At 35.3% G+C, this 27,254-nt stretch overlaps 1 protein-coding gene across 9 annotated transcripts; it reads left to right on the top strand.

The window, feature by feature from the left end:
* Positions 1–682: 682 nt before the first annotated feature.
* LOC128228142 (myb-like protein X) lies at positions 683–26,968 on the top strand. 9 transcript variants are annotated; one of them, XM_052939281.1, is made up of 8 exons: positions 683–821; positions 2,219–2,315; positions 2,398–2,500; positions 2,956–3,426; positions 23,511–23,709; positions 23,962–24,033; positions 24,226–24,312; positions 24,532–26,968. In XM_052939281.1, exons 1-8 carry the CDS (start codon positions 819–821, stop codon positions 26,653–26,655), a joined length of 3,156 nt encoding a protein of 1,051 aa, XP_052795241.1. In that variant the 5' UTR covers positions 683–818; the 3' UTR covers positions 26,656–26,968. The 9 variants fall into 9 exon arrangements, with proteins under 9 accessions (XP_052795241.1, XP_052795243.1, XP_052795250.1 ...); XM_052939283.1 differs by having other exon boundaries at positions 713–849; XM_052939290.1 differs by lacking the exons at positions 683–821; positions 2,219–2,315; positions 2,398–2,500; positions 2,956–3,426 and adding exons at positions 937–990; positions 22,018–22,120; positions 22,203–22,305; positions 22,760–23,188.
* Positions 26,969–27,254: the final 286 nt, after the last annotated feature.

Below are 27,254 nucleotides of genomic sequence, written 5' to 3' on the forward strand. Positions count from 1 at the left end.
ATCACGTACAGGAAATTTAATTCTGTGCGGAAAGAAAGCTTCAAAAATATACAAATGCTTCATTTCACTTTATTATCATATTCAAAGTGTTTTATCTTACAAAGCTATTTTGCCTACGTACTTATTTTGGGACAATATACATTCTATCACATGAAGTTATTTGAAGTTATGGAAACCTAGCGAAATGACCGCCAAGAAAAATGCTTGATCAGTATTAGAATTTAAATATCTAAGTATGACAATTAGAAAAATGCATTAAAAAGGCACAGTTAGTCAGTTAATTTTTTAAAGAGGTATTCTCGGAGTTCATGTGATCATATTTAGAAATACAAAAAATAGCGGGTTGGATTGGGTAATGTTGAAGCCTTATATTACTCAACTACCAAAATGCAAAAAATGACAACACAATTGATTGCTCTCTTTCAAAGTATATTCCACCAAACCATAACGATTTACAAGACAGTAACAAGAAACATTCAAATGTTGACCTTTCGTTCCAATTCCGTTCCTATGTTTGAGTCACATGAAATTCTATCAGAGAATCTGTCCACAGTGGTGTATTCATGTCTTAATTGATCACTTAAATATATTTTTCGAAACTTTTAGAAAAAGTTTTACAATTGAATGCATAAAACAGACAAGTAATGGGCCTTTAATGATTATCTTCATGACATGATAGTTTCTACTTTTGGTTTCAATTCACGAAAAATATCAAATTCAAATTCGTGGAATACAATTGTAAAATTTAATGCATTTAACTTCCGTTATCAAAATTTCTACTCTTGAGAAAGACGTTTAATGGGGTACTGGAGTAAACAATGGTAAGGAACGGATACACTTGTACTTTGTGTATGTATTATTTATTCTATATTTATATAAGACCAGATTAACGTTTTCTTTATCGTGAATATATATGCATTTGCTTAACTTCCGGGTTGGCAAATTCAACGATTGACTGCAAGTCATAAGCTTCAAAACAGATGTTTAAAGGTACCTTATTATATTTTTTGTTATTGTTATGAAAAGTTTTATAAATTATTATAATAGATGATAATCTGTTGAAAGTGTCATGTTTTCCAAGGGCGTATTTAATTAAAGCTGCACTTTCACAGATTGAACTCTTTTTATTTTTCATCTTGGAACGAGCTATTTTTTGCATAAATACATGAACATCAGTCATATAAGACTGCTGACAAAAATTAGATCGCAGATTTTTATATTTAAGTTCAAAAATTAATGTTTAATGCATTTTTCTTAAACCGTTAGTATATAACGGTTTAAGCTATTAAACATTATTTTGCGAACGGAAATATGCAAATCTGCGATCTGATCTTTTGTCTGCAATCTTTTATCATTGGTTTGCAGGTATTTACACAAAAAAAATTCTCTTTCCAAGACAAAAAATAAAAAAAAGTTGTAAAAACGGTAAATCTGTGAGAGTGCAGCTTTAAAGCTAATCATTTGTGTTGGCCGTTCATGTTTCTAAGATGTTACTGAGTGAATTACTTTTTTAATCGAAACGTATGTTATTGCTTATGTAATGTATACAAATAATAGGTTCAAAAGTACATATATATATATCAAATACATTATCAACATATAGTTGGCATTAAAATAAAATATAACCGTATTATTCGATATACAATAACGTTAAACAGCTGTTTCACGTTTGCCAAAAAAATGATGATTTATTAAACAAACAAAGACAAAAATGATCGAGCAGGCATCAGGAAAATGTCTTTCTAGATATGTTTGAAAGCCACCCGTGTTATCTTAAGTTTATCTTTCTTATCAAGTCCGTGCTTTAGCTAGTATGTTAAGTGGTTTGCCGCTCCATGTAATAATTACATATTACAATCTAAATAACTTAGATTGTCCCCACAGTGATTTTTCGTTTTGTAAATCTTGTCTTATTACTTGAATGCTGGTCCACGAAACGAATCAATATCCTTAACTAACCACTTTAAGATTGATATTTTACAAGTAAGTTTTAATCATTCAGTGTAGTAGTACAGGCTGATTTACAATTTGGAATGAAGTTCATTGTGCTTAAACAGTATTATTATCAACTGTTTTAGGAGTTCGTGAAAGAAAGTGCGTTAATTAACATTATGTTTCAAAGTTTTGAATCGGTTTACAATACAAATACCGCATATAAAATACGCAAAACCTGTCATGTACATAAATAAAATTATACTTCCTCTTTCTGTTTTAAAAGGGTAACAACAGAAGAAAGAACAAGGGTAAAACAAGTTTTGGAAAAAATAAAAAGAAATCAAACAACGGCATGGAGGCACTTCCAGAGACAAGCAAAGGTACGTAAAGTGTGTTTGAAATTATATCTGACTTTCCAAAATAGAAAAGAACTCATTTAACACGAAAGTAATATCGTTTTAGCCTCGATATCATGGAAACCTTCGTTCTCATGGATACCATGGCTGCTTTGGGGAACTTTGGAACTGTTTACAATTTGGAAACATTGGCCATTTAACAAAAGCAAGTAAGTACGTTTGTTTATGTTCTATTTCATCCACTCAACTGTTCCTATAATTTTTAATAAAATACCAGTATGTGTATACGTTCATAACAACCGCTTAAGCACTCACTAAGCAGATTTTGTAGCTTAAACTTGACTCTCACATTATAAGTTTATACGTCGAAGTAATATTATATCATGTGTAATATCTATGCAAAATGCTTGTAACAATGGATGAAGTGAAATGTTTACATAAATGGAAAAACAAAATTAATGATAAGCATTCTGAATGCCAACATTCAATGAAATTGCAATAAAGTGAAGAATATATAATGTATATACCCCCGTTTCATTTGTAATCGTGATTCCAAAACTTAAGCATGTTTCGGGAAGATCAACGTGTATTTATTTGTAAACAATGTGGTGTTGTTGAAATTTAATAAAAAAACATGGATGAAGCTGTACTGTTTCTATTTTAGGCAGACTTTACCAATAACTATAAAAGAAGCTGAAACGATAGAAGACAAGATGGAAGCACAGAAACGAAAGTTTGAAACTATGCTGGCGGAAAAGGATGCCCGAATTGACGACAGCGATAAAAAATTGAAAATTACGGAGGAACAGAAAGATAACGACATAAAACAACTAAAGATGGAGAACCAAAACCTCGATTCAAAACGAAAGCAAACTGAAAAAATTCTACGAGACACAAAGAAGAAGCTAGATGACGCTGAAGCCAACACAAAACAAAGAGACGACCAGATTGAACACCTGCAGATGGAAAAGGGAAAACTTGATTCAACACTCAAGCAAACTGAACGAGATAAAACTATTCTTAACAACGAGCTCCTAACAGTAAGAAAACAGCTTCACGACACTGAGGAAAAGCTGTTTGAAGTTCGAAAGCTGAAAAGAGAAGCGGAGGCAGAAAAGCACGATGCACTACGAAGGTAAGCATTTAACTAATGTTTCGATATTCACCCACAGGTAAAAATGCTTGAAGAAAATCCAAGTTCCACTTCCGTCCTAGAATATTATTCATTTTATGGTATTCGATTTTGCATTAGATGGAATCTACTTTAACTAAATAAAAATACTGATTTTGCATGGAAATTTTATATTTATACATCTGAAGTACACATACTATGATCGTATTTCTAATAAGTAATAAGAAACCTCCAAAAACTTCTCAGTTTAGCATGGATTCAGTTTTATCACAAACTTATTTACTAGGTTGAGCGAAATGGTGTCAGTCCAATTGCGTGAAAACAATCCTAACATTGTGGACCTAAATGACGAATACATCATTCTCAGTTCGGAGGCCTTAAATAGGTTCCCTTTATTGTATTCAGCTTGACAATATGTTAGCATATGAAAAATTATCATTAAACTTCAGTCTAAAGTTGTATCGTTAAATTATAACCTAGGTTGGATGAGATGGTGTCGGTAATCTTTCATGACGAAAATCATGACATCGTCAACCTCAGCGACGAATACAGACCTACGAAACTGGCGGAGATGTTCAGTGAACTATATGACAACGAGTGGACAGCCGCTTACATGGTCATGGAAGACGAGCAGTTTCAAGATAGACAGATGATAGACTTTCTACTTGACGTTGTCATGGTAATGATTTTGGTTAGAAAAGCTAGAAACGTTAATATTTGCTTATTAAGCGATGTATTTTGCATTTGAAAAACCAACAATGCAGCATATAATAACCAAGCTTATTGATTCATGTCGTCTATGCATGTAGGTTGTATGAACAAAGCACAGTTACACTTGCAAAAACACTATAAATGTACCTACATAGTTCGCTATAGTCTACGAAGAATCTAAAGAATGGTAAAACATGACTCAATATTGCATTTCAGGAATCCTACCTTTTCTGCAAGGACGAGGTTGAGAAAAGCTTTAATGTTGTCTCAGATTGGTTTCTAGACGACGTAAGTTTCATTTTACTGAAATATTTGGATGGTTCATTATGTGTTTGCTATTAAATATTTTGTATGATGCAAATGTGGTTATATTTTTTTATTATGGTGCGATTGATTTTCCATACATTTGCCAAGGGTCTTCTTGATAATATGTGTGCACAGTTGTGACAATTAAGTCATACATACAGTTTATGTTTCCACGCAAAGGGTTTACCGAAAGTGCAGCAAATGCGAAAGGCGCCAAAAGATGGAAGAAAAGTGATCGCTTTGAAGCGGCTTCAAGATATTGAACAAGTAAATCAACATGTATACTTGTATGAAATAAATTAATTTGAATAAACGAGTAAACTTTCTGAAATATTATCTTGAAAAAAGTGAGGAAAATAGTATTCTTTTCAACTCATTTTTTTTAACTGCGCCAAATTGGTGTACGTATACGATTTATCCTTTGTGTCTAAATTCATATTGAGCATTACTTTTCATTAGCATAATACTGTTGTGTTACTTTTTTCAGAAATACAAGTCATACATAATAAATATTTGTCGACATAAGCCTCTTAAACACCTGCTTTCGAGCGAAGACATCAAGAAATACATGACTCTCTGTTTAAAGCTCACTTTGCTGATGAATGCAAACGATCCGCCTGTTTACCTTGAGTGTTCTGGGTGGAAACCGATAGGAGACCGGCAAGAGGAAGATAAAGATTTACTGGAAAGCGAACATTCTGTACCTGAACTTCCTGGTAATGGAGAACAGCCAAAAATTCAAAACAAAGAAGACAAAGATTCGTCCAACGTCGTTGGAACTGACAAGCAAGGAGAAGCACCTACGGGAAATGGTGACTCGGGTCAAGATTTTAAAAAAGAAGGTGATACTGAGGATATCGGGGAGGAAGGGATAGAAAATAACGTTCAAATTAATGAAGATAACAAACAAGGAGAAGATGAATTGGACCCAGAAGAAAGCCAAAATGCAGGCTGCTCTGGTGAATGTCAAATTGACAAAAGCCAACATGTAAGCGGAAACAATGAACACCCTAATTTGACTGTGTCAACAAAACCGTCCGAAAACAAAGAAGGAACTGACAGCATTAAAAATATTGAAGCTGAATTAGATGGGGAAAGAGAAGCAGTTAAGGGCAATGTTGACTCGGGTAAAGATTTAAATAGTGATGACACAGAAAACAAAGATGCTGCGCTGAAAGGTCAGATCAACGCCACACCAGGCGTGATTGGGGATTCTGAACAGGAAAGAATAGAAAACGGCGGTCAAATCGCTGAAACTAAATTAAATTCAGTAAACGATGCAGGACAGAACGTAGACGCCAAAAGAGAAGAGCCTCAAGAAACCCTTGCCCCATTTCAAAGTGATGACGATCAAGGTTCTATGACTGAAAAAATAGCAGGAGAAATGGAAAACAACAAGCAGCCTTGTCAAAAAGCCAGCATCGACCCTGGCGCAGCATTTCCGACAAATTGTGAACATGACACTCAGAAAGCCCAAATTTACGAAAACAACTTTGAAGAATCCCCTGAAACGACTGGGCGTAAAGATGAAAAGGGTATGCCAGAGAGCAACGATCCAAATTCAGAATTTGAGCCGTCTGTTAAACAACTAGAACAACAAAACGATAACTACGATTCGAACAAAATCAGTGAAGGAGAATTAAGTAACGCGGAAACTGCTGTAGCGACAAGAGGGGAGTTTGAAAAAGATAAGTACAAAGAGTACACGACCAGAGGCAAATATACAGAATTCTATGTTTGGCCAGTCATGTATTTGCACAAAAATGGTCCAATGTTGGGGAAAGGAATTGCACATGGAGTCAAGGATAGTAAGGCCGAACCAAGCGATAAACCGTGGGCTTGGTGGAAATAGATGAACAGCATATCCACAATAATGATCGTTGTGATGTTCGTGAAACATCATGTCTTGCCAGGATGTGCATGAATCAAAAGTGAGCAGTGAAACATTGTTTGATAGTGTAATGAATGATTGACGTTTTAAGAGATATCGGTGCCATGAAAGGAATTTGACTGTTGAGTGGATCTATTGTCTCGAATTCTTAGTATACAGACTGATTGACATATATTGGTAATAGTTGTTTAATCTTCATTTATGATAGTATTGTGTATATTTTTGTAACAATTAAAATATTTCCAGCATTAATTAAACTATAATCAGATATGTTCGATTCTATTATTAAGTTACTTATGCAAAAGATGTGGCATTATTGGTGTAAGCTCGATGATCTAGACGCTTTCATCTGCTCCGGGTTATGACAGTCCGATGCGATCGCTTTGTAGTGACTTTTTTACCTTGATCAATGCGGCTTAATGATAAATTATATGTGTTGCTGAACGACGCACGACGACATTCAACGATGGGACCCAAAGTTCCTTACAGTGTTCCATTTTTCACTAACTGTTTATTTTCTATTTTTGCCTAAATTTTCACTGTTTCCTTCAATAAATTTCTGAAGAAATTAACTATAATGCAATTTACAGTTTAAAAGGACTCTCAATGTTTATACGGTCAAAGAAAGAACATTTAATTGTACTATGTTATGTGGCAAAAAAATTGTAACGTCATGGTAAGTCGTCACTAGAAGTTTTAACAAGAATTAGCTTGTATTTGAAAATATATATACTACTCAGAATTTGATGAGGGATCATGTTTTTTAATATAAAGTACATACGTATTTCAAGAAAACAATATATTAACACTAAATGTTATCAAATGGCATTGTTTCAGGTTTCAAATGTCATAAGATATCAGTACCAAACCAATTACGTTCAAGCGTAACGGACTCCTAAACATGATAGGGGTCAAAAGCAGGCGTATATCAGGTTGTCAACAAATTTGGAAAGTCAACAGAATATCTTTGAACTTTTCATAAACCAATGTTAGTAGCGTATGTGATGTCCACGAGCGTCAATAACAGCTTGACATCGCCTCCGCATGTTGGTGATAAGCCTCCGGAGCTGTTGCTGAGGGAGTCTGGCCCATTCCTCCTGAAGCGCTGTTCTGAGCTGAGGAACCGTTGTTGGCTGGACCGGACGAGTAGAAACAGCTTTCTGAAGCATGTCCCAGGCATGCTCGATCGGTTTCATGTCGGGGGAACGAGCTGGCCAGTCCATTCTCTCGATGGTAGCATTTTCCAAAAATTGGTTTGTGATGATTGCTCTGTGTGGGTGCGCATTATCATCCATGAGAATTAAATCAGGGACGATTGCACCTCCATGCGATCGAACATAAACGTCCAGGATCTCGTTACAATAACGAGCCGTCAACGTACCGTTTTCAATTACGTATAAGACTGTTTTCCCATGCATGCTGATTCCGGCCGATGCCATGACTGAGCCCTTGCCATAACGGTCATGTTCGGCGACACAAACTGGAGCAAAACGTTCATTACGTCCCCTCCACACTCTGGAACGTCATTCTGTAAAGTCAATACCAAACTTTGACTCGTCTGTAAAAAGCACTGTGATCCATTCGTTTAACGTCCATCCAACGTGTTAACGTGCCAAGTCCAAACGCTCCTGGATGTGGTATCAGGTCAATGGGATGCGAATTGCCGGTCGTCGTGCCATCAAGCCAGCTCTATGTAAACGATTTCTGATGGTTTGCGTTGAAACTCTTACTTTTGTGGCGTTCTGGAAGCCATTACGTAACGTAACGAAGTGGCGTTACGAAAGCGGTTACGTCTGGCTAAAACCGCAATGTAACGATCCTGAACATCAGGTAACCTTTGCACAACCACCACCATGTCGGTGTTGAGCATTTCCATTTGTTTGATAACGATTCAACATCCTGCAAACTACTCTTTGTGACACATTCAGGTGTTCTATCACAGCCCTCTGAGACAACCCTGCCTCCAGCATTCCAATGCCAACATGCATTTCATCAGGAGTTAAACGTCTTCTGTTTGGCATTTTGAAAACAATGTGGTAGATGGTCCGAGTAAAACGAAGCGAAAAACAAGAAATGACCACATGTTTAAGTTGTTACATGTATGCCATATGGCCTTATTTCGTGGGTATGCAGTTTTTTGTGCCGCCAGTGTACGCGCTGGTAGCAATACAATCAAAATCATCGAACATTCTAGAGGCCTACGAAGGGATAAAACTAATGCTTTGAAATTAAATAAGCATGCATGTAAGTTTTTACAAATTACTAAACAAGTGATCCTTATCAAATTTTGAGTAGTATATTAGAAAGAGCTTCATTTTGCGAATTTCTTATTAATAAAGGTATTGAAAATTGAAATAATTCAATAAATAAAATAACTTCAAAATGCCCAATCACTGCAAGACGTCTGACGTCTTAAAATCAGCGTTGACACGGAAGTTGCGCCTTTGCATGTATGCAAACAGAAGGTGTGGCTATATGCGCATTTAAATCAATTTGCTTAATTATGAGAAGTCGATTGTCTTCAGCAATAAGTAATGATTGTTCAGTTAAATGGTCCTAAAACAAGGTGTTTTTATTATTAGCTTTATAACTATACAAACGCAATCCGATCAAAAGCGGAAAATGTTCATAAAACCTCCACTTTCTATTTGACATGCATTTGGCTACTGCAGCATACTCTTATGCACTTATACCTTAGAAAATCGTTTAATCTTAAAAATCAAACACAGTTAAGTACATTCTTAATGGTAGTACATGTGCTTTCTTTTCAGATGTTTTACGTGTTTAAGTAACGCTGAAAACTCCTAAAAATGCAGAAAACAGCTGTTTTTAACATCATTATCAATATTTGGTTGACAGAAAAACAAGACATTTTTCATGAAAACTGTTATCATTCATTTTTAACTTTTAAAGTATTCGTTATATAATTGTACTGTCACTTACCCACCGTCCCCGTACGAATGTTTCTATCTACAGTGAATTTCTACGATTGTGGGAAACTGGGGTATTGCAGGACTCTGCTTCATATATTTGTAGCGGTTACATATTCGAAGGGACCCGCGTGGTGTTTGGTTGACCATGTGCAAGCCACAAGGGTAGCATGATATTCCTCCCGACACCACTCGGCGTCCCTGCGGCTCCATTGGCATTTTACACGATTTAAACTCATCGTAAGGGGCTTTTGAGTGCCTCGTATGAACATCATGTGATATTCAAATAGGTTACTTAGAAAATCGTACGGGTGCGATTTTATTTTATTTTCATAGTTTTTTACCAATTGTCGTACGGCATCCGTTTGATTGCTGCGGTGTCTATACGGTGTCAATGCGATTCTACCAGTGGATATATCAACGACATACGAAGACGCACCAAGGATAATGACAGTACTCTTTCAGCTCCCGTGGGATTAAGAAAATTTTGGTCCTTACGAGCGCATTATCACAAAACACATACATGGACATTCATTGTTAGCAAGTAATTACTATACAGTTAGTTCAGACCCGACTGATAATACCTGTATGTAGTTAGCTTAACATACGACATTGGACTTTCAAAAATGAAAGTCGTGCTGGCACGACATTAGAAATTGGATATTCAAAAATGAGAGTCGCGCTGGCATGACATTTGACATTGGACATTTTAAAATGATAGACGCGCTGGCACGACATTTTGACACTGGACATTCAAAAATGAAAGTCGTGCTGGCAAGACTTTGAACATAAGTCTTTCAAAATTGCCACGACATTGGACGTTCAAAAATGTTATTCGTGCTGGCACAATATTGTACATTCACAAATTAATGTCACAACTTTTGACATTGTATATTCAAAACTGAACGTCTTGCATGCACGACATTGGACAGTAGACATTCAAGAATGAATGATGTGCCAGCACTACATTGGATATTGGACACTCAAAAATGAAAGTCGTGCTGGCACGACATTTGACATTGGACATTCAAAAATAAATGTTGTGCAAGCACGAAATTAGACATTCAAAAATGAAAGCTGTGTTGGCACGACATTTGACATTGGATAGGTTCAAATATCCCGGCCAGCCCGTCATATCACAACTTTCCAAAAGCCAAATGTCCAATGTCGTGACAGCACGACATTCATTTTTGAATTTCTAATGTTTGATTTCGTGCTAGCACGACCTCTCATTTTTGAATGTCCAATGTCAAATGTCGTGCCAGCACGACTTTCGTTTTGAATGTCCATTTTCCAATGTGGTATGTTTAGCTTTCTTCATACAGCTACTGATAATGATTGTCAACATATGATAGTGATCATAATTACAACACTGTTATTATATCACATATCAACGATAGACTTCCATTGACCACAATTAAGGTTGTTAAAAGGGCACAGTATATGTTGATGTAAAAATATCTTTATTTAAATGCATTATTATGATTTACACCCTAGTTAAGAACGCGCGAAAAAACGCTTATATCTTTTATTTGTTTATAAATCATGTATTTGTATCATTAAATTCAAATGGGTTGAACAGAACAGTTTCTAGATATGACAATAAAGAGCGTGAGAAGATGTCCAAGTATGGAGGTCATCTGGTAGTGGTCCTAGTTTCCCGGCCAGCCCGTCATACCACATCTTTCCAAATGTTTCAGATTGAAGCACTGCGCAATAGTGAGCTTTTTGAAAGCCATCTGTCCAATGCCCAACATTGAAAAAGGACAGCATTAAAAATATTAGGATGATTGGTTTGTTATTGGCAGCAGAAAATCAAACAGTTCAATTTCAAAATGTCTAGTAGGTTTTTCTTTTTCAAAGGTAGCGTTCATAATCCAGAAGAAGACCGTGATCGAAATATTCACCCGAAAAACGTCTCTGGATTTTTGACGTGGTACACACTACGACATTGGTCAGTAACACTAAAGACTTTTGACTGAAACTAAACACTTAAAAAATCGTGCTAATATAAGACCAGAATATGCTCTTGCTTACTTCTAGAAAAATAAAGCTCAATTTCAGGTGCGAAAAACAATACAACACTAACATTTTACGATAATAACGACCTTCAAAAAACCTAAAACGGGTAGGATGGCAGGCATGACACCGACATTATCAACACAACTTAAATTGCTGCAAACGTTAAAAGCATCGAATGGAGCAAACACGCCACCGACAACCTTATATACGCGGAACGATAACCCCGTACCTTTACAATTTACTCACAAACAGACGACCATTCGCCAATTTGGAAACGGAAACGATTATATTTACTCACTTAAAATGTGAGTAAACCAATTTTTCACTTATCTTAAAATACACCACAACACAAACAGTTTCTGGAAATGATACTTGTACTTACTGAAATCTGTTGACATATAAATTTGGAAACATATATCCATTTGGTTGAAAAGCGGCTGCGAAATATCCTTCTTTCGATTTAATCTTGGCCTCATCAGCGCGATATCGACTCAGTATTGGTAGACCACAATTCGGAACGTCTGATACCGTACACAGACACTTTCATAATAGAACAAAACTAAGTAAATACTTCATAAATAACGCTAACAGATATGTCATGACAAACCATAGCCAAACCAATTTCCATTTACGACCTTGAAAATGGAAACATACATGTGTTAATTTTAGGAATAGAAAACCAGCTTGAAGCAAAAGCGTTCTTATAATTCAATACAGTGTTGTGATGGGTTGGAAATATATCTCAATTTCTTTTCTTCTATTTCGCCTTAAACAAATCATATTAAGAAGTCTAACACATTGGTTTGGGAAATATGCTAACTGTATACGTATTTGAATTTTCACACATTTGCATAGATTAAAATATGGCCTCTGATGAATCCGTATCCCAGATTTTAAAGTATTCCAACATATTCCCTTTTAAAATACCGATAGTAATGGGGTTCCTATTGTTAAGCAACTTTTACTTATACAGCCTGAAAGACATGTTTAAACCAGGAATCGTCACAAGAATTACTTTCATTTACAATAGATACTATGATTGTTTTAAAAACTTAAAGTTATAGTTATGGGGTTCTTCTTGTTTGTGGTCTAAACGACTGTTACTCAAACAGCCTGATAGACATGTTTGAACCAGGCATCGTCACATGAATTACTTTCATTTGCAATGATATGGGCAAACTTAATTCTATAAAATACAGAATTTAATTTTGATTGTCTAACTTTACATTCTTGAGTGACTGTTACTAAATATAGACACCAGTGAAGCTGGTAAATTGTTCACTGTTGATTTTTGTACACCATACTCTGATTGTTCTTAACGATTTAAGACTAATTACGGACGAAATTACTTTCTCTGCCGGGGTAAATCACGTCTTAGGCTTCTGACAACAGCTCCGCTGGGTGATTGGAAACAATCTGACAAACACCAAACGTTTCCTGCCATCTTACACATCCTTACACTTCCAAATATGCTTTCTGATCACAACAAAATATAAGTTATAACAAGGCGTAATAAACCATTGTTCGTTTCCACTTACCCGACTGACCCTATTTTTCCCCCCGACCCTAATCTTTTTGTTAAAGTGTGAATTTATTCGTAATTTCCTAACCATCTCAGAACCATTTTGCTTTTTTATCATTTATGTTCTCCTTGCAACAATAGGTTAGCCATACTTTTTTGAAATGTTCGTACTGTTTGTGCATCTCGACACGTTGCCATCTTCCGGTGAGAGTGTCATAAATTCATGTAAGTCTTTATCATCATAAATACTTGAGGTTTGTGATTCTACATTCGTTGTTTAATTGGTGGCATTTTCTTCTATGACGTCAAAGCTATCAATTATATCTAACGAGGGTAGGTCATTTTCATGGTAGACCATTTCTTTGTCAGTGCATCTTATTATTTCCTGATTACTTCTGAATAAAGATATTTTAACTTATTTTTCGAAGAAGGAGATTTAACTGGAGTGTGGGCAGTTATATTGTTTACCTTCTAGAATGGCGTTGCATATATCCACCTCGGTTTGAAATGTGGTGAAATGTGCGTGGGCCGATTCCGTCTCCAACAGAGTTGGCGGCCTTCCCAAAACATGAATTTTACATTTTTAAATCGATCAAGTTGATATATAATAGATGTTTTATGCATTATCGTCACAGTTGAGATAGAAATTCAAACTATAAAATAAAAATAATCATGTTACCATAAAGTAGTAAAACATACCGTTTAAACATAGCTTTCTTTATAAAGCTAAGAAGAAGTTCATTCTCTTTTAACGCTTGTCTAATTTCTTAAATATAACTCATTACTAAGAAATACATACAAAACAAAAGCTTACGGCACACGAAGCATTTCTTCAATCTACAAAATTGTCTCTAGTTAAAATTTTAGCCAAGCGGATTGCAATGTTAAAATACAAGCATATCAAAAATATTTCAAACGTGTAGAAGCAGAAAATACCATAATCTTTTATAGCTTAAAAATATGTTCATATATTTTCTGTCAAAAAAATAAGTTGACATCACTTACTTGTTTGTTGTTTTACGGTTTTGACCCGTGGTGACCCATGTGAAAACCCCGCTGAAGTCACATGATTCCTCACCCTACGCTATCCTCACTATTCTACTTTAACCATGCTATAACCAAACTACCTAGTGCGACTAACCCTTGTGAAAATTTAGCGTATGTTCCTTTGGCTCTTGTTTCCCTTACACTGCATGTGTTAGTCGTATGCGTATTAGAGCTTTCGTGCATCAGTGTATAACACTGACACATGGGACCCCGTTTAACGTCTTTCCCAGGAGATGATTAGCTTGCTTTGGTGGTAAAGCGGTGAATCGAACATGCGACTCTTGAGAATAAGATCGGCTTTTAATTTTCCTTTAGTACATGAACACCTTCCAGGGCAATTCAAAGTCTATATGCATATGCAGCCTAGCTTAGGTGAATAACTCTTGTTATGCACTAGCGTATTTTTGCGGAATTCATTTCCCCTGCACCGCAAATCAAAACATCGGGGATAAGCTAATTTTATATAAGTATTGTGGATGCGATGATTGCCCCAAATCCCCCCCAAACACACACACTGGACTTCTCAAGTTACCTTTCTCAATGTTGTGTCTGAATAGTGTTGGTATTTGGTAATTATTCCACCAAGTACTTTCTCGCATTGACTTTATATGATGTAAGCTGGTCTAAAAATTACCCCTTCCAATGTACCAGTTCCTAAAAAAACATTAATTTATAGCTATTTTGAATCTGTCATGCATAATAATTTGGGCAGTATCATGCTTTTCATGTATGATTATTTTCATATTTGTTTCCAGTTTTAATAGTTGTTTGAGATTCATGACAGAAAAAAAACTTGCTTTTCATGTATGATTATTTTCATATTTTGTTTCCCGTTTTGATAGTTTTTTGAGTTACCTTGAAATGTATACCTTGAATGTTTTGACCTTTTCCTTGAAGTGAAGTTATAGCTATCAGTTCCCAGACAGTATATTTTTATTTGTCTAAATCGTTTGACTCAGTGCTTGAGAAGATGCGTTATCTTTTGTGATAACTTTTGCGTTTTGGGTATTTTGTTGTTGCTGTTGTTGTTTTGTTGTTGCTTTTTGTTTTAATGTTGTTGTTTTTCTGTTTGATTCTTTTTGGCAGGGGGTGGGGTCGTAGGGTGCTCTGACTCATTCTCATTTTCACTATCCTCACCCCGATGCATACAGCTTGCTCTCGTTAAAGATGTACTTGGCTTATATTGTACTTAACCATCATTAATCGATAAATTTATTTTGATGATTGTGTGGTCTTTCAGTGGTGTTTGGTTTTGTGGTATTTGTTATGCGAGGAATTGCGAACGCAATTGCCGAAAGGCAGTTCATTTAAGGAATGGAAGTTGAGGTGTAAATATACGTTTGTGTCTCAAGAACATTGGTGTTTTGTTCCTTGCTTTTTGTCTCAGGGTGTAACAGTGTTTTTACCATGTCCCTGTAGTTTTTATTGTATTTTTGAATTATGTTTACTCTCTTGCAGACGAACGAAATAGTAAACTGTCTCAACAATGTCTCTAGTTTCCTTAGATAAGTTTACATAAAATATGGCCTTATCATCTAACAACCAGTCCAAACTATCTACGTACTAATTATTATTAACTTGTTGGTGTACCCTTTTTCACAAATGTTTTGTTATAAAGTTGTAGTTGTTTATTAATTTAGCGGCATATAGCGGCATACTCCTCACCGTCTTGCCATTCTTCTTGTTTATATGACTGGGTTTTGTGATGTGAGACATAAAAGCATGAGACAATTCACCATGCATACACAAAATGTATTTCAATACGCTGTTATCTGACTAAAATCTAACCAGTCCTCATGCTTCAATGTTGTCCAATTTCCACACTTTCAAATTCATAAAGCGATTCTTTCAATAGCTTATTTTTAGTAAATGGTGGTAATTTTAGACTATTTCTGTGTCTCCTATTTAAAGGAATATTTATATTTATCAGAATCTGAATATGTCTTACCATGTGGTATGTGTGTGTATGTCTGTCTATATTGTGAGAGTATGATTTATTTATCTGACGTGATGTGTGACCCTGCGTGCCGACATGCATCTTTTAATTGCATTTTCTACTTTTTGGATAATGTTAACCAATGAGCCTTCACTTGGTATGACTTCTTACGCTTCTCCTCAACTTTATCAGGAAAAATGTTGCCGTGACTGCAATAAGATGTCCGTGCGCTCAAGCTGGAGTCACGTGAGCCCTCATCGTTAGCTACCCTCATTATGTTACTTTAACAATGCTAAAACCAAACTACCTAAGGCGATTAGCCCTTGCGAAGATTTAGCGTATATTCCTTTGCCTTTTATCTCCCTTTCACTGCATGATTGTGTATGTTAGTCGTATGCGTATTAATGCTTTCGTGCACCAGTGTATTACACTGGCACACGGGACCCCGTTTAACAACTCTTCCGAGAGATGATTAGTTTGCTTTAGTGGTTAGGCGGTGAATCGAACATGCGACTCTTGAGAAAAAGATCAGCCTTTTAATTTTCCTTCAGTACATTAACACCTTTCAGGGCCATTCAAAGTCTATATGCATATGCAGTCTAGCTTAGATGAATAACTCCTGCTTTACTCTAGCGTAGTTTTGCGGATTTCATTTCCCCTGCACTGCAAATCAACACACCGGGAATAAGCTAATTTTAGATAATTTTTAGATAATTTTTGAGGATGCGATAGTTGCCCACCCCATACACACACACACTCACACACACTCACACTTACCTTTCTCAATGTTGTGTCTGAAAAGTGTTGGTATTTGGTTATTATCCTATCAAGTACTATCTCGCCTTGACTTAATATGATTTCAGCTCGTATAACATTTACCCCTTCCAGTGTACCAATTCCTAAAAGAACATTTATGGTGCCCCCCTTCGAAGAAGAGGGGTTATATTGCTTTGCACATGTCGGTCGGTCGGTCGGTCGGTCCGTCGCTAGACCAAAGCTTGTTCGAGTTAAACTCAACAATTCCTGGACGTATGGACATTAGACTTTACATGAAGGTTAGCCCTGACCAGTAGATGACCACTATTGATTTTAGGGGTCATCTGATTAAAGGTAAAGGTCACAGTGGCCTTTAATGATAAAATAATTTTAAAGCTTGTCCAAGTGATACCTGGCAAGATGATGACCATATTGATTAAAGGGGTCATCAAATCAAAGGTCAAGGTGACAGTGACCTAAAGTGATAAAAGATTGTCCTAGAGATGTCTCGACAATGCCTGCACCCATTATTTTCAAACATGACTTGGAGGTTGGGTTTGGCCAGTAGATGGCCCTATTGTTTTTGTGGTAATCGGGCCAAAGGTCAAGGTCACAGCGACCTTGAATGGTAAAAGGTTGGCCGAGTGATAACTCGATAATGCATGCACCCATGGTCCTCAAACTTTACTTGGAGGTTTGGCCTGACCAGTAGATGATCCCTATTGTTCGACGGGCCATCGGGCCAAAGGTCAAGGTCACATGACTTTGAATGATAAAAGGTTGTCTGAGTGATAACTCGACAATGCCTGCACCCATGGACCTCAAACTGGACTAGGAGGTTGGGCCTGACCCCAATTAATTTAAGGGGTCATCGGGTCAAAGGTCAAGGTCACAGTGACATTGAAAGCAAACTTAACAATTCTTGAGCCCATGGTCATCATACTAGACATGGAAGTTAGGCCTGACCAGAAGATGACCCCTTATTTAGGAGTCTTCAGGTCAAAGGTTAAGGTCATAGTGACCTTGCATGCGAAATGTTTTTCGAGTGATAACTCGACAATGCCTGCATCCATGGCCCTTAAACTTGACTTGGGTGTTGTGCCTGACCTGTAGATGACCCCTTATGATTTTAGGGGTCATCGGGTCAAAGGTCAAGGTCACAGTGACCTTGAACGAAAAAAGCTTGTCTGTGTGATTACTTGACAATGCATGCGCCCATTGCCCTCAAACTTAACATTTAGGTTTATGTTGACCAGCTGATGACTCCTATTGATTTTAAGATCATAGAGACAAAGGTCATGGTCATAACTCATATTCATCATTAAAATGTATTCATATTTTCTTATTTCCTGCTGTTAAAAGAATAATTTTTATCTGCAAATATCAGTCATCATCTGAACATGATTAAAAACTGTACCTACTATCCTCACACTGATTTATTTATCGATACCTGTTGTGTGACCCTGAGTGCGTATATGCATCTTTTGAATTGCATTTGTTACTTTTTGGGTAATGTTAACCAATGAGCCTTCATTCAAGGGCACATGACTATCTACTTTAGCCTCAACATTGCTTATCATTATTTTGCTTACTAAGATGTGTAAAATATGTGTTCTATATAGTCACGATCATTTTGTTCGTTTACATCTGCATGTATCTCATTTGTGCACGAGCATGTATTCATGGCTCATGTTTCTGTTCTTCGCTTACTAAACTATGAGCACTAACACGATTCAGTTAGAGACCTGGGTGTCTTGTTTAAACTATAGGCTTCCAGCAATTAATATATATATATCTGACATTATAAAAACACAAGTTAAAGGTTGAATCATTTTAACATTTTTAATTCCTTATTTCAATTTTTAATTCATAAACATTCATCTATAATTCAATCAATGTTTCATGCACACATATTTGATCAAATGTTATACAATGTGAAATTGTCTTGGACCACAGTAAGATCGCAAAATTTAGTAAATATGCTAATTCTGAAATTCTGTTGAATCCTAGGCTTATATTCTAAAAATGAAAGGTGTAAAACTTCATAAACATGCAGATTCATGAACGTCCAGGAGACATCACGGGCTGAATTCCGCTGGATTCTACGCATAAACAAATAGTTATTTCTAACGCTTTGAGGCTGAACGTTCTAATCATTACAAAAATATATAATCAACCACTACCTGAAGTATTACTAAACTACCACTGTTATTAATGGTCAAATATCTATCGCAGGCAGAAAATGTAAACATACATGTAATACTGTTTATAATCCGAAGACCTACATATATATGTGAATACAGACATGTATACTTATAAAGTAAATTATCTAACGTTGATAAACATGTTAATACGTTGATTAACATATTTTTAGTTTACGATATCTACACAATGAACGCAGGGCGAAATACTTGCATATATAATTGTACTTAAAGCATACCTCTCCCGGGACATAAGATTGTTGATGTATATGTTGAAGGAGTAAGAGTAAAGAGCAAAGTACGATGTTGATTACCTTGCTAATAATGTTTTCCTTTATTGAGGTGATCAAACCCCAGAGGTTACTATATTAAAAGTAGAATCATGAATAACCGAGAAAAAACAACAGCACCTCCTGTTTAGCTGTAGAGATGTCTTAATTATATAAACATCTGCTAGGATACTATTTTTTCTCATTAAGTTTCTGCATAGAATGTTTACATAAAAGGCAACAAAAATTATATTTTGTAAACATTTCAATAAAAAGTTTTTTTTATTATTATTGTTTTGACTACTCACATGTCATTTTTTTAATTAATCATATAAGATATCAAGTACTCTCCATTTTTGTTTGTGGGTCTCATATTTGTCATGCATTTGTTAAATGCTTTTTGCTCTTCTATTTTTATTCTTAGCTTCTGGATAGTAATTTTGCAACTTCCCCAAAACAGGAATTGCTCACAAAACAATTAATTTATTGACAATAATAAAGGATTTTAGTAAAAATATCCATATCACAAGCAGACATTTATTACTGCAAATTGAAAATAAATTGTAAAAAAAAGTCAGAAATAAAGACATGTATTCAAAAATTGTATATCTTACAATGAAGGTACATGTACAATATGCGATACATAAGATTCAATGTGTATACACATGCACAGCTGACAAAAAGAATATAAAAATAATAATTTAACCATAGAAATCACGTACAGGAAATTTAATTCTGTGCGGAAAGAAAGCTTCAAAAATATACAAATGCTTCATTTCACTTTATTATCATATTCAAAGTGTTTTATCTTACAAAACTATTTTGCCTACGTACTTATTTTGGGACAATATACATTCTATCACATGAAGTTATTTGAAGTTATGGAAACCTAGCGAAATGACCGCCAAGAAAAATGCTTGATCAGTATTAGAATTTAAATATTTAAGTATGACAATTAGAAAAATGCATTAAAAAGGCACAGTTAGTCAGTTAATTTTTAAAAAGGTATTCTCGGAGTTCATGTGATCATATTTAGAAATACAAAAAATAGCGGGTTGGATTGGGTAATGTTGAAGCCTTATATTACTCAACTACCAAAATGCAAAAAATGACAACACAATTGATTGCTCTCTTTCAAAGTATATTCCACCAAACCATAACGATTTACAAGACAGTAACAAGAAACATTCAAATGTTGACCTTTCGTTCCAATTCCGTTCCTATGTTTGAGTCACATGAAACTCTATCAGAGAATCTGTCCACAGTGGTGTATTCATGTCTTAATTGATCACTTAAATATATTTTTCGAAACTTTTAGAAAAAGTTTTACAATTGAACGCATAAAACAGACAAGTAATGGGCCTTTAATGATTATCTTCATGATATGATAGTTTCTACTTTTGGTTTCAATTCACGAAAAATATCAAATTCAAATTCGTGGAATACAATTGTAAAATTTAATGCATTTAACTTCCGTTATCAAAATTTCTACTCTTGAGAAAGACGTTTAATAGGGTACTGGAGTAAACAATGGTAAGGAACGGATACACTTGTACTTTGTGTATGTATTATTTATTCTATATTTATATAAGACAAGATTAACGTTTTCTTTATCGTGAATAATATATGCATTTAATTAACTTCCGGGTTGGCAAATTAAACGATTGACTGCAAGTCATAAGCTTCAAAACAGATGTTTAAAGGTACCTTATTATATTTTTTGTTATTGTTATGAAAAGTTTTATAAATTATTATAATAGATGATAATCTGTTGAAAGTGTCATGTTTTCCAAGGGCGTATTTAATTAAAGCTGCACTTTCACAGATTGAACTTTTTTATTTTTCATCTTGGAACGAGCTATTTTTTGCATAAATACATGTACATCAGTCATATAAGACTGCTGACAAAAAATTAGATCGCAGATTTTTATATTGAAGTTCAAAAATTAATGTTTAATGCATTTTTCTTAAACCGTTAGTATATAACGGTTTAAGCTATTAAACATTATTTTGCGAACGGAAATATGCAAATCTGCGATCTGATCTTTTGTCTGCAATCTTTTATCATTGGTTTGCAGGTATTTACACAAAAAAAATTATCTTTCCAAGACAAAAAATAAAAAAAAAGTTGTAAAAACGGTAAATCTGTGAGAGTGCAGCTTTAAAGCTAATCATTTGTGTTGGCCGTTCATGTTTATAAGATGTTACTGAGTGAATTACTTTTTTAATCGAAACGTATGTTATTGCTTATGTAATAATAGGTTCAAAAGTATATATATATATATATATATATATATATATATATATATATATATATATATATATATATATATATATATATATATATATATATATATATATATATATTAAATACATGATCAACATATAGTTGCATTAAAATAAAATATAACCGTATTATTCGATATACAATAACGTTAAACAGCTGTTTCACGTTTGCCAAAAAAATGATGATTTATTAAACAAACAAAGACAAAAATGATCGAGCAGGCATCAGGAAAACGTCTTTCTAGATAAGTTTGAAAGCCACCCGTGTTATCTAAAGTTTATCTTTCTTATCAAGTCCGTGCTTTAGCTAGTATGTTAAGTGGTTTGCCGCTCCATGTAATAATTACATATTACAATCTAAATAACTTAGATTGTCCCCACTGTGATTTTTCGTTTTGTAAATCTTGTCTTATTACTTGCATGCTGGTCCACGAAACGAATCAATATCCTTAACTAACCACTTTAAGATTGATATTTTACAAGTAAGTTTTAATCATTCAGTGTAGTAGTACAGGCTGATTTACAATTTGGAATGAAGTTCATTGTGCTTAAACAGTATTATTATCAACTGTTTTAGGAGTTCGTGAAAGAAAGTGCGTTAATTAACATTATGTTTCAAACTTTTGAATCGGTTTACAATACAAATACCGCATATAAAATACGCAAAACCTGTCATGTACATAAATAAAATTATACTTCCTCTTTCTGTTTTAAAAGACTAAGAGGAACAAAAGAAGAAATAACAGGGGTCCAAAAAGTTGGGGAAAAAATAAAGAGAAATCAAACAACGGCATGGAGGCACTTTCAGAGACAAGCAAAGGTACGTAAAGTGTGTTTTAAATTATATCTGACTTTCCAAAATAGAAAAGAACTCATTTAACACGAAAGTAATATCGTTTTAGCCTCGATATCATGGAAACCTTCGTTCTCATGGATACCATTGCTGTTTTGGGGAACTTTGGAACTGTTTTCATTTTGGAAACATTGGCCATTTAACAAAAGCAAGTAAGTACGTTTGTTTATGTTCCATTTCATCCACTCAACTGTTCCTATAATTTTTAATAAAATACCAGTATGTGTATACGTTCATAACAACCGCTTAAGCACTCACTAAGCAGATTTTGTAGCTTAAACTTGACTCTCACATTATAAGTTTATACGTCGAAGTAATATTATATCATGTGTAATATCTATGCAAAATGCTTGTAACAATGGATGAAGTGAAATGTTTACATAAATGGAAAAACAAAATTAATGATAAGCATTCTGAATGCCAACATTCAATGAAATTGCAATAAAGTGAAGAATATATAATGTATATACCCCCGTTTCATTTGTAATCGTGATTCCAAAACTTAAGCATGTTTCGGGAAGATCAACGTGTATTTATTTGTAAACAATGTGGTGTTGTTGAAATTTAATAAAAAACATGGATGAAGCTGTACTGTTTCTATTTTAGGCAGACTTTACCAATAACTATAAAAGAAGCTGAAACGATAGAAGACAAGATGGAAGCACAGAAACGAAAGTTTGAAACTATGTTGGCGGAAAAGGATGCCCGAATTGACGACAGCGATAAAAAATTGAAAATTACGGAGGAACAGAAAGATAACGACATAAAACAACTAATGATGGAGAACCAAAACCTCGATTCAAAACAAAAGCAAACTGAAAAAATTCTACGAGACACAAAGAAGGAGCTAGATGACGCTGAAGCCAACACAAAACAAAGAGACGACCAGATTAAACACCTGCAGATGGAAAAGGGAAAACTTGATTCAACACTCAAGCAAACTGAACGAGATAAAACTATTCTTAACAACGAGCTGTTTGAAGTTCGAAACCTGAAAAGAGAAGCGGAGGCAGAAAAGCACGATGCACTACGAAGGTAAGCATTTTACTAATATTTAGTTAATCATACTCAGGTAAAGATGATTTTACTAATATTTCGATATTCACCCACAAGTAAAAGTGCTTGAAGAAAATCCAAATTCCACTTCCGTCCTAGAATATTATTCATTTTATGGTATTCGATTTTGCATTAGATGGAATCTACTTTAACTAAATAAAAATACTGATTTTGCATGGAAATTTTATATTTATACATCTGAAGTACACATTCTATGCTCGTATTTCTAATAAGTAATAAGAAACCTCTAAAAGTTCTCAGTTTAGCATGGATTAAGTTTTATCACAAACTTATTTACTAGGTTGAGCGAAATGGTGTCGGTCAAATTGCGTGACAACAATCCTAACATTGTGGATCTAAATGACGAATATAGACCCACAAAGCTGGCGGAGATGTTCAGTGAACTATATGACAACGAGTGGACAGCCGCTTACACGGTCATGGAAGACAATGAATTTCAAGACAGACAGATGATAGACTTTCTACTGGACGTTGTCATGGTAATGATGTGTTTTATTACAAAAGCTTGAAACGTTAATATTTGCTTATTAAGCGATGCATTTTGCATTTGAAAAAAAAATAATGCAGCATATAATAACCGAACTTATTGGTTCATGTCGTCTATTGATGTAGGTAGTATGAACAAAGCACAGTCATGCTTGCAAAAACACTATGAATGCACCTACATAGTTCGCTACAGTCTACGAAGCATCTGAAGAATGGTAAAAACATGACTAAATACTGCATTTCAGGAATCCTACATTTTCTGCAAGGACGAGGTTGAGAAAAGCTGGAATGTTGTCTCAACATGGTTTCTAGACGACGTAAGTTTCATTTCACTGAAATATTTGGATGGTTCAAGATGTGTTTGCTATTAAATATTTTGTATGATGTAAAGATGGTATAAGTATGCTACCATTGCTTTTCTTTATATTTTCCAAGGATCTTCTTTGAAATATATGTTGACCGTTGTGACCATTAAGCCATACATGTAGTTTATTTTTTTCCACCCAAAGGATTTACCGAAAGTGCAGCAAATGCGAAAGGCGCTCAAAGATGGAAGAAAGGCGAAAGCTTGGAAGCTGATTCCGGATATTGAAAAAGTAAATCAATATGTATACTTCGAGTATGATTTAAGCAAATTTAAATTAAAGAGTAACATATCTGAAACATTATCTTGACCATAGTGAGAGAACTATTATTCTTTTCAACTGATTTTTAACAGACCAAAATATGTGTACGTTTACGATTTATCTTATGTTTCTGAATTCATATTAGATTACTTTTGATAAGCATAATACTGTTGTGTTATTCTTTTTCAGAAATACACGTCATACATAGAAAGTGTTTGTCGACATGAGCCTCTTAAAAAGCTGCTATCGATCGAAGACATCAGGAAATACATGGCTCTCTGCTTAAAGCTCACTTTGCTGATGAATGCAAACGATCCGCCTGTTTATCTTGAGTGTTCAGGATGGAAACCGATCAGAGACCGGGAAGAGGAAGATAAAGATTTACAGAAAAGCGAGAATTCTGGAGATGAACTTCCTAATAATGGAGAACAGCCAAACAGTCAAGACGATAAAGACGAAGAAAAAGAAACGGCAGAAACAACAGAAACTGACTCATCTAGTCAAGATATCACACCAGATGACATGGACCAAGATGAAGGACAAAAAATCGAAAAACAACCTGAAGGCAAAAGCAATGAAAACCCTTCATCGACTGAGTCAAAAGAACGGTTAGAAAAGAAAGACGGAACCGAAAGTAATGAAAATGTGGAAACTGGATCGTGTCAGCAAGGAGATGCACCAACGGGCAATGATGATTCAGGTCAAGATTCAATTAACAAGGATAAAGAAAACAAAGATAATGCACAAGACATTGCTACGGAGAAAGATCTATCACAAATAAAAGAGAGTAACGACGAGCTTTCCCCGTCCACCAACGCAGGCGTGAATGAGGATGCTGGGGAGGAAATGGTAGTAAACAACGGTCATGGCAATGCCGAATCTTCTTCATTGAACAAACTAGTAGAAGATCCAATGGACCAAGGAAATAGCCAAAATGCAGGATTCTCTGATGAACGTCGAATTAACGAAATCGATCATGAATGCAAAAACAATGAAAACCCTTCATCGACTGAGTCAAAAGAACGGTTTGAAAAGAAAGACGAAACTGAATGTAATAAAAATTTGGAAACTGGATCGTGTCAGCAAGGAGATGCACCAACGGGCAATGATGATTCAGGTCAAGATTCAATTAACAAGGATAAAGAAAACAAAGATAATGCACAAGACATTGCTACGGAGAAAGATCTATCACAAATAAAAGAGAGTAACGACGAGCTTTCCCCGTCCACCAACGCAGGCGTGAATGAGGATGCTGGGGAGGAAATGGTAGTAAACAACGGTCATGGCAATGCCGAATCTTCTTCATTGAACAAACTAGTAGAAGATCCAATGGACCAAGGAAATAGCCAAAATGCAGGATTCTCTGATGAACGTCGAATTAACGAAATCGATCATGAATGCAAAAACAATGAAAACCCTTCATCGACTGAGTCAAAAGAACGGTTTGAAAAGAAAGACGAAACTGACTGTGATGAAAATTTGGAAACTGGATCGTGTCAGCAAGGAGATGCACCAACGGGCAATGATGATTCAAGTCAAGATTCAATTAACAAGGATAAAGAAAACAAAGATAATGCACAAGACAATGCTACGGAGAAAGATCTATCACAAATAAAAGAGAGTAACGACGAGCTTTCCCCGTCCACCAACGCAGGCGTGAATGAGGATGCTGGGGAGGAAATGGTAGTAAACAACGGTCATGGCAATGCCGAACCTTCTTCATTGAACAAACTAGTAGAAGATCCAATGGACCAAGGAAATAGCCCAAATACAGGATTCTCTGATGAACGTCGAAATAACGAAATCGATCATGAATGCAAAAACAATGAAAACCCAAATTCTGCTGAAACAACAAAACCGTCCGAAAACAAAGAAAGAACTGACAGCAATGCAAATAAGCAACCTGAGAATGGTGAGCGAGGGGAAACAGTCGCGGACGCAGTCGAAGTCAATGGTGACTCGGACCCTGCATCATCTCCGACAAATGATGAAAATGGCACCACGAGACTTGAAGAAGAAAAAGATAAGCTAAAGACCAACAGTCCAAGTTCAGGATGTGAAAACGATAACGACGATTCGAGCAAAATCTGTGGAAGAGAATTAAGAAACGAGGTAACTGTTGCAGCGACTAGAGGGGAGTTTGAAAAAGATAAGTACAAAGAGTACACTACCAGAGGCAAATATACTGAATTCCATGTTTGGCCAATCATGTATTTGCACAAAGGAGGACCAATGTTGGGCAAAGGAATTGCACAAGGAGTAAAGGATAGTAAGGCCGAACCAAGCGATAAACCGTGGGCTTGGTGGAAATAGATGAACAGCATATCCACAATAAGTATCGTTATGGTGACCTTGAAACATCACGTCGTGTCAGAATGTGCATGAATCAAAAGTGAGCAAAGAAACAATGTTTGATAGTGTTATGAATGTTTGACATTTTGAGAGATGTCGGTGCCATGAAAGGGATTTGACTGTTGAGCGGATCTAGTTATTGTCTCGAATTCTTAGTATACAGACTGATTGACATATTATTAGTGGTGATAGTTGTTTAATCTTCATTTATGATAGTATTGTGTATATTTTTGTAACAATTAAAATATTTCCAGCATTAATAAAACTATAATCAGATATGTTCCATACTTTTAAATTACTTGTGCAAAAGATGTGGCATTATTGGTGTAGTATCGATGATCTAGACGCTTTCACCTGATCTGGGTTATGACCGTCCGACCGTCCGATGCGATCGCTCTGTAGTTACTTTATTGACTTTGATCAATGCGGCTTAATGATAAAGTCTATGTGTTGATGAACGACACACGACGACATTCAACGACGGGACCCAAAGATCCTAACAGTGTTGCAGTTTTCACAAATTGTTTATTTTCTATTTCTGCCTTAATTTCCATTGCTCC

This window comes from Mya arenaria, chromosome 3 (genome assembly GCF_026914265.1).
Source record: "Mya arenaria isolate MELC-2E11 chromosome 3, ASM2691426v1".
NCBI lineage: Eukaryota > Metazoa > Mollusca > Bivalvia > Myida > Myidae > Mya > Mya arenaria.

Coding starts and splice junctions, on each gene's coding strand:
- LOC128228142 (XM_052939281.1), top strand. Junction 3,427..23,510: donor AAGCACGATGCACTACGAAG/GTAAGCATTTAA, acceptor CTTATTTACTAG/GTTGAGCGAAATGGTGTCGG. Junction 24,313..24,531: donor TGATTCCGGATATTGAAAAA/GTAAATCAATAT, acceptor ATTCTTTTTCAG/AAATACACGTCATACATAGA.